At 53.7% G+C, this 16,439-nt stretch overlaps 1 protein-coding gene across 2 annotated transcripts; it reads right to left on the bottom strand.

The window, feature by feature from the left end:
• Nucleotides 1-5,086: 5,086 nt before the first annotated feature.
• Lrrc32 (leucine rich repeat containing 32) lies at nt 5,087-16,160 on the bottom strand. Of its 2 annotated transcripts, none has more exons than XM_090348461.1 (3): nt 16,034-16,160; nt 11,434-11,524; nt 5,087-7,001 (listed from the first exon to the last, which is right to left on the bottom strand). In XM_090348461.1, exons 2-3 carry the CDS (start codon nt 11,518-11,520, stop codon nt 5,094-5,096), a joined length of 1,995 nt encoding a protein of 664 aa, XP_090204587.1. In that variant the 5' UTR covers nt 11,521-11,524; nt 16,034-16,160; the 3' UTR covers nt 5,087-5,093. The 2 variants fall into 2 exon arrangements, with proteins under 2 accessions (XP_090204587.1, XP_090204588.1); XM_090348462.1 differs by lacking the exon at nt 16,034-16,160 and adding an exon at nt 15,505-15,721.
• Nucleotides 16,161-16,439: the final 279 nt, after the last annotated feature.

A 16,439-nucleotide genomic window follows, 5' to 3' on the forward strand; every position in this document is an offset into this window, starting at 1 on the left:
CACTTTCTAGGGAAGCATCTGAGAGGAAGGGGTGAGTGGACACACGACAGCAGAACGCTGGGAAGACATCTAGAACTTGGGAGAGAGGAAGTGGGCATGTCCTTCAGTCCTTCAGTCAAGGAAGGAAGAGTCTAGAAAGAAGGTGAACATTATGGCGTGAGCAGGTCCACGCTCTTCTTGGGTGGACCTCCTCCCGCTCTGCTCCCAGACTGTGCTCCAATGCTGCTCTGCCTGAATCTCTTCCTTCTCTCTGTTGAGATCCCGCCCTTTTTGTGGCAACCCAGATGTTCTCCATGTCACATTCACTCCTCCAGCTGCAAAGGCCCCATCCTGGCTGCCAGAAACTCTCAGAGCATGAAATCCAGGCCTCCCTCTGCAGTGACCACTTCCTGGCTTGTGCTCTCTCTGTTCTCTCCACCCTACAAGCTTTACCTAGTTTTCCCTATGTGATCCTTGGGCTAAAATCCAGCTCCAGAGGGATGCTCAAGCTGCTCTCGCCTGACCAGTAAGCAGTGCTGGGGGGTTGAGAGTGGGGATGCAATGGCAGTTATGTCCCCATTTTACTAATGGGGAAGTGGAGGCACAAGCAAGTGGCATGGCTTGACCTTGCTCCCAGGACAAGGGAGTAACAGAGCCCAGTCCTAGCTCTGAGTTTCTGAAGGAAGGCAGCCTGGTAGGAGGTAGAGGCTGGGGTGGGAGCTGGGTCCTGAGAACCAGCAGGCCAGAGAGATTTGGAGTTCAAATAGCCAAGTTCAGGGAAAGCACAGCTGGGGAGGAGCCAAGGTATTTATTATGCTTGGTCTACAGCTCCAAACAGAGCTGATGGATGGAGCCGCTCCAGTTCCTATAAACAGCTGGGCCTCCCTCCCTCCCTTCTCTGTTGCCCCTGGTTCTCAGCACTGTTTGCAGTGAGATAGGGGTGGGGAAATGACCAAGAAAGAGGAGAGGAGATGATGAGGACAGAAGGAGGGGAAGGACAATGATAAGACAGAGTTCTCAAGGGAAGTGCAGAGAGCCAGAGAACATACATTATTTTTGCTTCCCCACTGGCTCCTGCTGCTCCTGGACAGTTCACACCCCATACCCCCTGGGTCTTCGAGGGGTCTCCTGGGTCCCTCCGAGAGATGTAAATCCTAGAGGGCAAAGGTCATTCCTTCAGGAAATCTTTTCTGAGCTCATTGCCTGGGTTAGCTCCCAGCTCTGGGGACACGCAGAGGACAGGAAGATCAGACAGACCCCTGATACACTGGCCTTTAGACAGCTGGAAGAAGAAATCCAGGCAGACTCCCAAGATGAGGGTTAGCAGAAGGCATGTGGAGGTCAGGGTGAGTGAGACAGTGGGAGGATTGGAGGGAAAGCTGGGGGTTGGGGAGGCTCAGGGCACAGTGCCGCCTAATGGTTAAGATCACTAGCCCCAGAGTGGAGAGACCTGGGTTCAAGTCTCAGCACTGGAGTTTCATTTGCTCTAATACGAGGGTGCTGACCATAGCGGTTGCTTCAAAGATAGTTGGAATTAAAGACCACAGTGTCCACCAAGTGCCCAGTACGGAGCCAACCTAGACACATGCAATGATTGTCGGCTCTGAGGGTGGGAAATGGCAGAGAGCTGGGGGCCTGCCCAAAGGACAGGAGCGTAGAAAGAAGACAGCTGGTCCCCCATCTTGGGGGATGTGGCCAGAATAGGGGTAAGACAGTAGGCCAGAACCTGTGCCTAGTAGGGTGCCATGACAGCTCACCAAATTGAAAGATCCAGTCAGCCAGTGATGGTACCTCATGACATGGCTTGTGAGAGGACTCTCCCTGGAACTTGCTGGAACCTCAAATGAGCCGGATGCTCTGATGACCCAGTTGGCAGTTATATCCACATTTGGCTGTAAACAGGAATTTCTGCCTCCCTGGGGGGTCTTGGCTAGGTGAACAAACTCCCTTGTTTGCCAGGAAAGGGGTTCCCCGTGCTCACACCGCTGGGCGCCCACAGGCTCAGGGCATTGGTTCTCACCTGGCATCTCCTGTATGAACCCCATCCTCACCCCAGCACTGCCCCAGTTTTTCTCTGGAACGTAGGAACTATGGAACAGGGAACATAGGAACAGGAACTGGATGGGGTATGTGGGAGGAGGGTGAAAGGTCACAGGCCAGGGAGGCTAGCTGGAGCACTGAATACCCAGGAGGCAGAGCGGGCCCCAGGACCCAGTGGCATCTGAGTCTTGGGGAAGGGGGAAACGGGGGGGGGGGAACAGGAGTAGATGCATCAGTGAGTTGCGCTACAGGGAATCCCAGGTTGGGGAAGAAGAGTAGCATCTATGGAGGCAGAGAGTGTGAGTATGTCCAGCTTTTACTAAGGAAAATGGGGGAGACCATTAAAGGACACACTCTCGGGGCTCAAAATGCATTAGATGATATGAAGGGCAAGGGGTTCACTCTAGACTCGGCTGGAGCCCCTTGTTTCTGCCTTCCCCGTCTTACCCCAGGTGAGGCAGCTCTTGCCTTCCCTCCCCCACCAACCCCAGGCTCCATACCCCCTTCCCCCACCTCCCAGCCAATGTCCTTCCAAGTTCAATGTGGATCTGTAGGCCCCACTATTCACTCACTAAATTCTCCCTGAATTCTTGGACCCCCCGGGAGACACTCAGGGGACACTGCTGGATTCTCAGGAGGGGTGGGATAGAGATGGGGGAGGAGAGGAGAGCCCCCCTCATATGGAAATGGTGGCCAGAGGAAGAGACACTTGATGTACAGGATCATGGAGGCCCAGGAGGGTGTGGGTAAGGGGGTCTGCTGCGCCAGGTCTAAAACTTTGGCTGTAGACAGCCTGGTAAGGATTGAAGGAAAGAGCAAAGAGCCACAGGAGGGGAATGTGGTATCTGTGTAAGAGGAGCAAGACCTGAGTGGCCCTGAGATGAGGCAGAGAGGTACATAGCTGTAAAGGGAAGCCACCAGTCTCAGTGTTGGAGGTGAAAGAACAGGGGAGTAACAGGACCCCGATGGAGGCTGAGATCCTGGGGGATGACGGTCCAAAGCCCCAGTGTCCCCCAAGACTCACCACAAAGATCAAAAGACCCTGAGTGAAGTAAGGGGGTCAGAGTTCAAGTGGACAGACACCAGGATATGCCTTCCCCACAGCAAGAACAAGGCTGGCGAGGCACTGTTTCTCCAAAATTATACTTTATTACATTCATGTGGTATACAAAGAGCTGGTCCCAGGGTCCCTGGGAGGTGAGAGCAGCATGGTGTAGTGTTTTCAAAGGTCAGGCACAGAGGCCAATGCATTGACCTCTAGGCCTGAGGAGAGTGCTGTGTGCGATAGCACCTGACCCTAGCCTGTGCTAAGTTCTCCACCTGATTTCCCCAGCCAGGGCCTAAATCAGACTCTGCCCATCCACTCTCTGATCTGTCATTCTTTCTGGCCTCAATTTTCTCATCTGTGAAATGGGATGGAGAGAATGGCATCTCCATTACCAAGTACACACCTTGGCTAAGCAGACAGAAAATAATGAAGACAAGGGCACAATGACACAGGCTGATTCCCAACTTCCCTTTCTTGTAACTGCATGGTGTGGGCACTGGGGATTTTGTGAGCGGGTCTTTCTACCCATTTTCCTAGAGGGGAAAATCCCTAGAGGATAAGAAACAAACAGAAAGTTTGGAGTTAGTATTATCTTGTGATATGACAACTGAGGTCAAAGGAAAGCACAAGTATCTACTTCTGGCCTTGAACCTAGGCCCTTGGGCTCAAGGGCCAGGGAAGTACCTAACCACATCCCCAGCTGCTTTATTTCCTATAGGCTCTGCCATTGACTTGTGCAGCTCTGTGTAAGTCCCATTCTCTTTCTACACCTCAGTTTCCCTGTCTCTGCAACTCCATGGCCTCTAATTCCAAGTTATGCTCAATGGAAGGAAAGGGAAAGAGAGAACGTAAAGGCAAGAAAAAGGAGAGACCACACCAGTCTGCAAAGGAGGGAATGAGGGAAACAGAGACAGCAAAGAAGGAACAGGATGTCTGTGCTGAGAGCAGGCTTATTTATACCCTGGCCAGGCCCCTGGAGATAGGGCAGCTTTCTGTCCCCCAACAGTGGTGGGTAGGAATGTGGAGGGTGGGAATGCCAGCAAAGGCATTCCCACTGCATCCCTGCCATGACAATGCTCAGGCTCTGGAGGCAGAAGGATATATGACTCTCGATGTGACAGCTCATAGCTAGAGGCCTTTCTAGAAAGACTCCTGAAAAACTCACTTTCTTCTTTTATGAAATGGGGAAGGGGTACCCAAACTACCAACTTTTGAGAGTTGCCACACAGAGGCAGACATAAGGCAGACATTTCCAGATGCAAATCAGAGCCAAAGATCTACAGTTCTCACTCTTGGCTCAGCAGCCAGGGCGGGGCTGGCATGGAGAAAGGGTTCTGTCGAGGGGTGGAGATTCTGGGCAGAAACGGAGGGTCATGGTGTACAACAGGAGAATGCCAGGGAGGTTAAGGCCTGCCTACAAAACAGGAAGTGGAATGGCCCAATATAGCCAGAGCTCAGGATGCCCACCTTTTAAGCAGGCTGCTGCAGCCTGCCCAGCCACTACTGGATCCAAGACAACTCACGAGGCTCTGATTTTCCCTTCCGGTCACGAGCTCTTCATTTTCCAGAAAGGCTGAAAGTCATTATCAGAAAATGTGACCAACAGGCTGTGTGGAAATGTCTCAGACAAATCCCATTGGGCTTGGCCCTCCCTCTCCCGGCCATGACCAGGGCAGGGCTCTCTAGACTGAACTAGCTGGGGCTGCCGAGCCTCGGAGCCAGGGGCTTCCCCACCTCCAGCCCCAGCGCTCTGTGTGGTCACTTCCTGCTCCATGGACAGCCCCTTCTCCACCATCCACAGGAGGGTGGCACGTGTTCATTTACTAGGGGCCCCAAGGGGATGCTTCTTAAAGATCTGTTGATCTGATGAGTCAATATGATTCTCTGCCACCTGAGCAACCTCTGATTGCCACCTTGACTCCATGTGCAGCCTGTAGAGTGATCCCCTGCGAATGCAGGGAGGTACAGAGAAAAAGGAACCTTGGGCTGGGAGTTAGAGAGTAAGATTCTCTCCCAGTCTCTGTACTTAGGCTTTGTATTGCTGGTTAAATTTTTGCCGGCGGATACAGCAACAGGTAGCAAGTGTGGTGAGGAGGATGGCAGAGACCAGCGTGAAGGTGAGGATGATGATAAGGTTGATGCTCTTGAGTCCCCCCTGGTCACAGTCCTCAGGACGTACTCGGCTAAGGGCCACCTGGGCCTGGGAGCCGAAACGGCAGATCAAATCCTGGGTGGCATCCACATCCACACGGCCCTGGTGCAGCTGGGCCGCCAGCCAGCCATTGCCACAGCAGCTGAGCGGGTTTCCCTGCAGATAGAGACGGCGAAGGCTGGTCTCTAGACCGCCCATGGCACTGCCTGGCAGGAGGCTGAAGCTGTTGTTTCGCAGGTCCAGCACCTCTAGGGACACAGCCTGCGTCCAGGCAGGCAGTTGGCTAAGGCGGTTCTCAGCCAGATTGAGCCTCTTGAGGCAGCGGAAGCAGGGCAGGTCCACATGCAGGACAGTCAGCCCATTGCCCTGAAGCTCCAGCACCTCCAAGGAGGCCTCCAGGCCTGCCAAGGCACCAGCAGACACATGGAGGCCAGGATTGGCAGAGAGGTCCAGCTCTGTAAGTGGGGTATGGAGGAAGGCACCTGGGGGGAGAGTCTCTATCTCATTACCTGCCATGTTCAGAATACAGAGGGTGGGGATGCCAGAGAAGGTCACACAGCGGCGAGGGGGACTGGGCTCAGAGGGCCCCCCACAGGGGATGAGCTGGTTTCCCTGCAGGTTGAGCCTCTGCAGGCTGGCCAGGCTGGTAAAGGTATGTGGCATCAGGTCCCGCAAAGCATTGTCCTGTAGGAGCAGTGTCCGCAAAGACCCCAAGACTCTGGTGCCCAGCTCTAGTGCCACTAGGGCATTGTGACTTAAGTCCAGAAGTAGCAGGCAAGGCAGGGTGCCAGCACGCCGAGCCGCAAAAGCCTGCAGGCAGTTTCTACTAAGGTTTAGGAATCGTAAGGAGGTCAGATGCTCCAGAAAGCTGTCAGGAATGAGCTCGATCTCATTGTAGCTCAAATCCAGGTTCAAGAGTTGGGAGAGGGGAAGAGTGCTGGCGTTCCAGATGGGGTTGGAGAGGGGCATGGCTGCCCAGCCCTCAGAGGGTGCATGGAGACCCTCCTCGCCCTGGGGCTGCCCGGCCTGGAGCCGAATGAGGTTGTTGGACACGTTCAGGTAGACGAGTTTAGGGAGCGCGGTCAGATCAGGGAAGTGGAGCAATTTGTTCTCGCGCAAGTCAAGCCAGGTGAGCTGGAGCTCAGCCTGGGGCTGGGAGGCTGTCTGAAAGGCCTCGATGCTGTTCCGGCTAAGGTCCAGCACCCGCAGCTGCTGGAGGCTGAAGTCTGAGACACAGGTGAGGGAGTTCCTGGAGAGATTGAGGTGGGCCAGGTGGGGCAGGGCCTCGAAGGTGCCATCCTCGATGTCCATCAGCACGTTGCTGTGAAGGTCTAGCCGCTCCAGGCCAGGCATGCCCCGGAAGGTGTGGCGGGTGAGGCGGGTCAGGCTGTTTTCTGCCAAGGACAGTGTGTGCAGGCGAGGGGCCTCACCCAGCAGCTGCTCCACCAGGCCATTGTATAGGCTGTTGCCAGATAGGTCCAGGGAGACCATGTGTGGCAGGTAGCCCAGGCCAGCTGCACTGAGCGCGGTGCCCACTGCCAGGCGGTTGTGAGCCAGGTTGAGGTGCTCCAGATGAGGCAGAGCCTGCAAGACTTCGGGTTGGAAGAGGCTGATCTCGTTGGCACTCAGGTCTAGGCGACGCAGAGAGACATAGAAGCCCAGTGGGAAAGTCGGGATAGTCTGCAACTGGTTTCCCGATAGGTCGAGGGTCTTGATGTCCAAGGGTAGCGTTGAGGGGACCTGGAGCAGACCAAGGCCCTGGCACAAGGCCTCCTTATCCACCTGGGTGGAGGGCAAGAGAACGAACCGCATGAAGGAGGGCAACACTTCTTGAGAAAAGACTCCTAGCCTTCCACCAGGCTTAGGCAGACTCTTTTGTGGCATTCCAGTATATCTGACTTTTCCCCACCCCGTCTACTGCCTGACAAGCCCATCCTGCTTCCTGTGCCTGGCATCTAGTTAGTGCAGTGGTGGGTAGGATGTTGATGGGTGAATGGACAGAAGGATAAATGAAGTCAGAAAATCTCTGCCCTGATTCCCATTTTATAGGAAACTATGCCATGTTCTCCTCAGAATAATCCAATATAGTGAGTCCTTTCTAGGGCCTGTTGAATTAAATTCTAGCATTGACTGAGAGCCACATAAAGCAAAGATGTCCCCACAAAGGAAATGGGCAGTTTGTCCTCCTGTCACTAGTTTTTAGTTTGGTTTCCCACTCATGGGTCTTGCTCAACTCATAGCAGAGTAAGCTCTGGTATGAGTTCCCAGATTGACCTCCTTTCTGCAGTGGCTACTCAACCCGCACCCCCCACCCTGTCCCCACTTCCATCAGTGGCCTCCTTTCCCATGCTCTGGTCCAACACTGGACTCTGAGAGTAGGGATAGGAAAGAAAACAAGGTAAGGGACAGCCAGGGTCTCCAGTAACAACAGTCTTTGATGACATTTGCTGTGTGACCTCCGTCAAGTTTTCTTCCCACTCTGCGCGTTTATGTGAACTCATCATTCTCCAGCTCCCACTTGACATTTCACATTTTACTTAGTACTTTTAGGCTAATCCCAACTGGGATTCCATAAGACTGCATAGAAGTTTGGCTCAGAGAATATAAGGGAGGCTTCAGATCACCCAGCTGGTATGAAGGGAATGAAGATTTGAACTGAGGTCTTTGAACAACCAAAGACCCCATTATCAAGCCAATTCTTTGGTATCCAAGCTCTCAGAACCCCAGCATTTCCCACAAAGGTTCTGATTTCCCCCAGGTACCTGGCCCAGGGCCACTCCTGTCCCCAGCCTCTGTCCCCATTGAGTCTTCCTCATCCACCCACTGGCAATTGCTCCAAACTCTTTCTAGGCTGCCCTGGTTAGACCCAGGGTGGAATCTAGGACCCTGAACAAAGTATTCAAGTCTCTTGCCACCTGTCTCCTTGCCTCCTACCCAAACCTACACAGACACACATGCAGTGACACCAAATGGCCATTACACCTTCCCACTTATACCTCTGGCTCTCCTCTTTGGGTTGGTTATGCCAGTCTTGAGCCCCAATGTTGCCTCCACCAAGGAGCCTACCCTGACTATTTCTTCTCATAGCTTTGTGCCCATGAACTGTGACTATGTGTGTGGACCTGCAAGAGTGAGCTCAGAGCTGGATGCTGTGCCTCACACCTGTATCTTAACTACCTAGAAGCCAGAGATCTAAGGATCACAGCTTAAAGCTAGCCAAGGCATGCAGTCTGTAAGACTCTTCTCTAATGAACCAGTAAAAAACCAAAAGTGGAGTTGTGGCTCAAATGATAGAGCACTAGCCCTCGGTGAAAAACCAAAGCAAAATGTGAGGCCCTGAGTTTAAGCCCCAGTACTAAGAAAGAAAGAAAGAAAGAAAGAAAGAAAGAAAGAAAGAAAGAAAGAAAGAAAGAAAGAAAGAGGGGGGAGAAAGGGAGGCAGGGATGGAGGGCTGAGAGCAAGGAAAGACTGGGTTGATTGATGTGGATATCTTGGGCCTGGCCCACAGAAAGTAGTGATGAAAGCTGCAGACCCTGTGTTTATAAAGGACTGAAACTTTAAGCCAATCACCTTCTTAGGGGAGAGAAATGAGACTCTTGATATATATTCCGATTGGAGTCAGAGCCCTTTAGGACAACAGAAAGTGAACTCATGTCCCAGATCGGGAGACAGGACCTGCTGAGGCTGGCTATAATTTACATGGGTGGCAGAGAGCCTGTGGCTGAGCAGCAGGAGGCATAAAACCCTGGTGTCCACCTAGGCTATGCTTTCGTTTTCCCCCAGGACCCCTAGATGAGCCATTAAGTGAGGGGCGTCCAGTCGCCAGCATCTTGTATTCAATAAACAGGACAGCAGCAGTGCTGGCCTGTACTTCTGGAGAAACAGCTCACTGAGGCCCCAGCAGACCCAGGGAGTCCCCCACTGTTGGCTACCATGGGAAGCCTGCCATGGCGACTTGCCAGTCTTCACTACCTCTTGGCCTGCTGGGGCCCCAGGACAGCGTGTCTCCAGGAGCCTCAGCAATCTGGACCAGTCTGATTTCAGAAGAAATGGCAAGATGACCACAATGCACTGCCCAAAGTCAGTGTGAGAAGCTCAACATGTCAGGTTTCTTCTCTTTCTGGTGCAAGCCAAGCCCGACCTTACAGTCCTTGGTTGATTAGGCCATCAAGATGGTTCCACTAAATGGCAGGTGCCACTAACCAGGCATTTGCTGCATGAGACTCTGTGCTGTGCATTGTGTATCACCCCATATGCCAACTCATACCCAGGTCTCTCTGGATGGGCAAAGGCTCTCTGGGGAAAGGTACCCAAGAGGAACTAGGACACAATGCTAGCTTAGCCCAGAGCCTGAGACTTGTTGTCCTCCTAGCTGCCAGGCACCTGCTCTACAGGTCTGGAAACAGCTGCCTTGGGGTGCCCACTTCTCCTTCCCAGGCCAGAAAGGAGCCTGAAGACCACCATGGCTCCAAGAATTGCTCTGCTAACTGTACTTCACCCTCAGCTTCAAGCTCCCAGCACTAAGTGACTCTCCAGGGACATCCTAGAGGAAGGATTGTGGAGAACAGGATCCGGTCAGGTTTGGACCCTTCTTTATGCTGTCTGTAATGCCAGCCACTTCCATGTTTCTTCTTAGGAGAAGAAATTCCATTCACTACCTGGACATGGACTACAATAAGGATGAGAGGAGACACAAACAATGGACAGCATAGAAGAGCTGGGTTCAAAGCCTGCCTCTGTCATTTCAGCTTGTGGGGATCTAGGAGAGGGCACTTATCTTCTCTTTTGTTTTTCATGTTGGTTCAGAAAGAACTTTTTTCTTTTTTTTTTTCTTTTCTCTCTCTCTCCTTTTTTTTTTGGCATTGGTTATGGGGCTTGGACTCTGGGCCTGGGTGATGCCCCTAGGCTCTTCAGCTCAAGGCTACTGCCTTACCCCAGGGCCTGGACACTGTCCCTGAGCTCTGTAGCTCAAGGCTACTGCTCTATCCCTTGAGCCACAGTGCCACTTCTGGTCTTCTAGTGGTTAATTGGTGGTAAGAGTCTCACAGTCTTTAATGCCTAGGCTGGCTTTGAACCATGATCCTCAGATCTCAGACTCCTGAGTAACAAGGATTACAGGTGTGAGCCACCACACCTGGCCAGAAAGAGATTTTCTATCTGTTGTTTTCCCAAAGTCCAAATGGCTTCTCCTTGGCATGCTAGAGGCCAAAATCTTTCACTTCTGAGCCTCAGCCCGCAGGGGGGATCATGGGTATTCGGTGATGTCTGAGGCCTTCTCTGCCTATTATTTGAGTTCTCTGAATCTCAGGATTCTGAGGGGCAAGAATAGTGGTGGCAATGACAGGACAGACACAGTATGCCCTGGACTGGGCTATTGGAAAGTAGCAACTTATACTTCTGGTCTCCTGAAACAGCTACATGTTCTGTGTCCCAGGGAGGCTTCTAGTAAGCCAGTCCCTCCTCCAATCCAGTCCTGGCCTTGACCTCAGCTACTGCCCAGCCTTACAAGTGCACCAAGGTTGTCTTTTCGCTGTGGATCCCAGATATCATCTTCCTGGTATGGAGCAGGCAGGAAAAGGGAGCAAAAAAATAAAACTTAGCCCCTGCACTCAAGCACTTTTGGCCTGGCAGCTAAGATGGATGCAGCCCCAGCACCAAGCACCCCAGACACTCAGCACATTCAGTATGAAATGGAGGGAAGCCTGGAACTGGCGGGAGCTGGGAAGGAACCATTGGAGGTCAGCCTAGGAAGATCAAGAAAGGCCTCTCAGAGGAAGTGGCCTGTGAGCTGACAGAAGCAAGGGAAGGGCATTCCAGGACTGAGTCAAGAGCCCATCCAGGGAAACAAATTTGTCCACCAAAAGAACCAGTGCAGAGAAGCCCCTCCCAGGTGGCCCTTCCCACTCTCCCAACACAGACACATACACATTCTAGATCCCCCAGCTGGGCCAACTGCCCCATAGGGACAGCTTAGGGGACTGGAAGCCAACACTCAGAGCACAATGCTATTGGTCAGTTTACCTAGCTGCTCTGAGCCGAAGGTTCCTCCTCAGGGAAATGGGAATCCTGGCCTTTACCAGGTCTTTAAACAGTCTAGTAGCCGAGATGAATGCAAGACCAATCCCTTTCCTATCCCGATGGTTCTAACCTCTGGTGTGGGGTTGGACAAGGCGCAGGGTGGCCCTCTCCCTGCCTGGGCAGAGCAGCAGCTTACCATCTTACAGGGCCCTTTGTCTTGGAGCTGGGAGGTGGTCAGGCCTAGGGTCAGCGCGGCCAGGAGCAGCAGGATCCGGCGGCTCATGGCTCTGTGTAGGGTGGAGAGGAGAGGGGACAGTGTGAGGCCACAGTGACAGCCCTGCCTCTCCTGCCAGTCTGTGCTGCCCTTTCTCTGAGACCCAAGACCACAGCTGAGCTGGAATCAAGGTACAGTGAACATGGAGGCACAGGACGGGGCATGGGTCCAGAGCATGGCCTAGTGGTAGAATGTTTACCTAGCATACAGGAGGGGGCCATGGGGCTGTGCCAAGGGCATCTAAGAGCTGGGCGGGAGGCACATGCCTGCAGTCCCAGCACTTGGGAGGCTGAGATAGGAGGATCACAAGTTTGAAGCCTGTCATAGCCTAGGGGAAGCAAGAGTTTTAAAGCAATAGGAGACAGCCTAGAAGAGGAGAGGAACCCTTAAGCAAGAGGCGCGAACTCTACAGGCTGAAAGCAGAGAAAGAGGTGCCCCCGACTCCATTTCCACCAAGACTACAAGCAGGTCCCTCAACTCTAGCTCCTTAGGCCCCATACAGAATTCCTCATTTTCATCTGTAGTGGCTCACCCCTGTAATCCTAGCTACTGAGGAGGCAGAGACTGAAATGACTTGTGGTTCAAGACCAGCCAAGGCAAAGTTTAAAACACCCTATCTCAACCTGTAAGCTCAGTATGGTAGTATACATCTGTCATCTCAGCTACAGGGGAAGTATAAATAGGAGGAACACAGTACAGGTTGGCCAGGACAGAAATACAGAACACTATTTGAAATATAACAAAGGTAAAAAGGGATAGGGCATGGCTCAGGTGGTAGAGCACCAACCTAGCAAGAGCTAGACCATTCAAATCTCACTTTTGCCGAAATTGAAGAAAACAGGGAAAGAGAGGAAAGGGGGGAGGACTAAAATTCTTCATCTCTGCCTCTTTATTTTGGCCTTTTTCTTTGGATTCTGATTCTTAGTCTTTCCCATTGTTCAAGAACAGCCCAGGCCTCAACAGGAAGCCCGGCTGGGGCCAGATCTCCCCCGTGCTGCTAAGCAGGCTGCCAGTCCTGCCCTTCCACCTTGAGAGCCTGCTGGGGCCCCAGGGGTAACATACCGGCCCCAGAGTGGTGAGTAGAGGGGACCCCAAAGGCCTCAGCAGTGTGAGATGCCAGTGATCTCCCTGAGGGCCTGAGCCAAGCACTGGGGACACACAAACCAATCTTCATTAGTTCACTCAATACCCTTTTTACCAAACACCCCCACAATCTGGCTCTGTGCTAGGATGCAGAGCTATGCACAGAAATTGTCTCAGCCTGGGCAGATCAGGCTCTCCAAAAACACATCTGACAGCTGCTCCCCATGACCTTGGGCAAGTCATTTCTCCTCTCTAAGCTTGTTTCCCTTTCTGGGGTTAATGATAACCATGCAAATGTTGTTGCGGATGAGTGAGATAGAGTCCATGAAAATACCACTTATTCTACCCCAGTACTCTTCTCAGTACTTCCCAATGATTAACTCAGCCCTCACAATAACTCACGGACTCAGCTTCATTATGGGCATTCTCATTCTTAGACAAAAGAAAAAACTAAGGCTCAGAGAGGTTGAGCAATTCACTCAAAGCCACACGGTTAAGTGGCAAATTCAAGCAAGTGTGGCTCCCGGGTCTTAAGCTCTAGACTTAAAGGTGGGGTTCTCAGTAACTGACGGCTGAACTGTAACTGTCAAATAGGCTCTGGGAGAAAAAGCATCTGAGGGTTCTGGTTGTTAGATACATTGGTGATGGAGTTCAAAGGCAGTTAGATGGCTGCTCTGAAGTCCGTTCTTGCCAGAATGCACAGGGCCAGTGTGGACCTCCCAGCCCCGCTGCTTAGTCCCTTGGGCCTGGTTCTGGCCCTCAGCTCTCACCTGCACTGCGGGCTGGGCTTTCACAGGAAATTTTGCCCTGCTGTTTAAAAGGCAGATGGGCTACCACCAGTTCAACATTAGCATACAGAAAATATTAGCATACTAGTAAAAACCCCTGGGCTGTCCTCGGCCCTCCCCAGCCAGCTCTCACCCTCTCCTTTCCTGCACTAAGTCCTGACACTTCGGTTTCCTTCAGCTCTCTGAATAACTTCTACTGCTGAGCCTTCACTCCCTCCCCTACCCTCTGCTGCTGCTCTGAGGGCTATGCCAGAGCCATCACCTCCTCCAGGAAGCCTGCTCTGGTTCCCCAAGGCTGAGCTCTGTCTTCCAGTCCTCCAGGGCCTCACAGCCTCTGAGCTGCAAAAAGTCCAGCTCCACGCACTCTGTGCTTTGCTCCATATCCATTACAAGGGATGTTCCCCAAGAGCAGAGGGAACCCCTCTCCTCACCTCACCTCAGGGAACAGGACAAGCCAGAGGGACAAAGAGAATGTGAACTAGAAGTCTCTGTGGGACTGCACAAAAGGGACAGGAATCCCAGGGCATGGAGGCCAGGCTCCACCCAACCTCTGCTCAACCGACCCTGCTCTGTGGCCAAGCTCTCCCACCTCTCTGCCTCATGCAGGTGAGGGCAGGTCCCTGACTCTCTATCCTCCTCTGCCATTTTGCTTTGACAGCAACTAGCTGTGACTGCTCTCCCTGGAAAACAGACCCCAGGCCTGCGTCCTCCCTCCTTTGTCACCCCCACACCCAGGTGCCACCATGACCCTGGGCCTTAATTGTTACAACAGCCAACTCACTTATTGGTTTCCTTTTTTTTGCCCAACCCAGATACCCTGTCTTACTCATGGCAGCAATAGTAATAATTTCAGATCACCCATCAGCTCATGATTGTTTACTTGGAAAACCTCCCAAAGAACCAGGTTTACACAGTCTTCCCTCCATCTCCATCTTCCATCGCCCTTCACTTCCTCACCAAACTCCAGCTTGCCTGGACTCTTCACTCATGGTGAGTTCATTCCTGCCCCAGGGCCTTGCTCCTGCCTACAGGAGCATGAGGAATGCTCTTCTACCAGCTGCTCACAGGAGTATCTGTCCATTCCTGGTCAATGATTGCTTCTTCTGTGGAAAGGGTCTGTGAGGTACTTACTAAAGATCTCATGAACAGGGCTCACAATGGACTGAATGATGAGAGCCAGGAGAGGGAAGAAAGGGCCCAGCCTTAGTTCTGAGCCTGAAGACAGAGAAGCCTAAAGCCCTGTTTCCCCCTCTTCTGCCCCCAAGCGTCAGCACACCCAGAAGGGACAGTCCCCCATAGCCCAGGAGAACTCTTACAAGAAGGGATCCCTCAGCTGTGACACTCCTCCGCAAGGCCTAAGACTCAGTGTGTGGCGTGCCAGGGATGTTCTCGCACACAGGACAAGAAAACAGGGCATGAAGCCCAGGCTCCATCCATCTACTCACCAGCCCTGCTCGAAGGCCAAGCTCTCTTAAGTCTCTGCCTCAGTGCCCCACCTCCAGGGCAAGCAGCTGGGTTCCCATTCTTCTACCAGACATCTCAGCCTTAGTTCAGGTGGAGAATGGCCATGGAGGTGCCTGGGACACTTCTGTGTCCTTCTCACTTGCTGCTAAGACCCACAGAACTGAACATCCCAGGTGGAGTGTGCAGAGGTGGGAGGCCTCAGGCCTGCATGCAGATGAATGATGGTGGAAATACAACAGGACTCTGAGTGAGAAGAGAGGTATGGAAGTGTGTGTGTGTGGGGGGGGAACAGACAGAGACAGACAGACAAGACAGAAAGGGAGAAAGAAGGAGGAGGAAGGAAAAGAAGAACAAGAGAGAAGGGGTGGGAGAGGAGAGAAGGAAGAGGTTGGATAGGGGAGGACACTATATTCATAACAAGCCCACCCCTACTGTGTAAGGATGTTGGACAGTCTTCTAAGCACTTGATCTATATCATCTGATCATTCTCAATCAGCCAGCTAGACAATTACTATGATTCCCATTTTACAGAAGAGAAAGCAGAGGCTCAGACAAGTGAGGTAGAGATTTACTCCGGGGCTAGCCACTTCCCGAGGAGTCTGGGACTGACCCAGGACGACATCCCATGAGGAAAAGGAGACTCAGAAAGATGACTTACCCAAAGTCACCCAGGCAGTCCAGGGCACAGTCAAGATCAGAATCCGGTCCTTCTGCCACCGTTCCCACCAACACCGGGCCCAGACCTCCCGCCTAAGCCACCGTCCGGGCCCAGGGTGCTCCCGAGGCCCTCGGGGTCCTGGGAGAGCTGCGGACTTTCGCAGCGAGCAGTGAATCACTAAGGGCAAGACCCGACGTCGGTGCATCCCACGAGGGAATTAGACCTTAACCCAAAGGAATGTGGCTGGGATGGCGGAATTTCAGGCAGCTCGGGTGGGGGTGGGGGTCCCCTAAAGAAGGCCGGCCTCATGAGGCAGGGGGGTGAGCGTGGGTCCCCTCAGGTCGGGTAGGGTCCAGAGTTCAGATCCCCAGCTACCCTCGACCAGCCGCGCTTTCCTGCGCGCGCCCCGACCCCCTCTGGACTCTGCTCTCCCAGCTGTCAAATGGGCGCGCCCCTCTCAGCCCTTCTTGGGTGGGTGTGGGGGGGGCGTAGGCTTCCGCCGCCAGCCTCTCCCACCGACCGTGCCTACCTGGCTCAACGCGGCCGCCGCTCCTCTCCGGGGCAGCCGCGGTACATTTTGCGCAGACCTGGCCGGCGTTCGCCCGCGCCCGCGCCCACGCCCGCGCGCCGGGGTCACCGGCCGCCCCCGGCCGCCGTGCCGCCCCGCCAGCCGGCCGCGAGGGGGCGGCGCCGCGGTTTAAATACCTCTCCCGCCGTGCGCTGGCCACGCCCCTCCGCCGCGCTCCGGCCACGCCCCCTCCCCGCGCTGTCCTAGCGCCCGCCTTCTCCGCCCCCCCCCCCCCCCCCCCCGTCCGGGCCGGGGCCGGGCTGACGGGAACGCGAGCCCGCGGGGCCGGGATGGAGGTGACATCTTCCCGATGCGGAAATCGTGGTTGGCACAGTGCGAGGGGCGAAGGGGCTGACCGAGAGAGAGG

The sequence above is a fragment of the Megascapheus bottae genome, chromosome 16 (assembly GCF_031878675.1).
Source record: "Megascapheus bottae isolate mThoBot1 chromosome 16, mThoBot2.hap1, whole genome shotgun sequence".
NCBI lineage: Eukaryota > Metazoa > Chordata > Mammalia > Rodentia > Geomyidae > Megascapheus > Megascapheus bottae.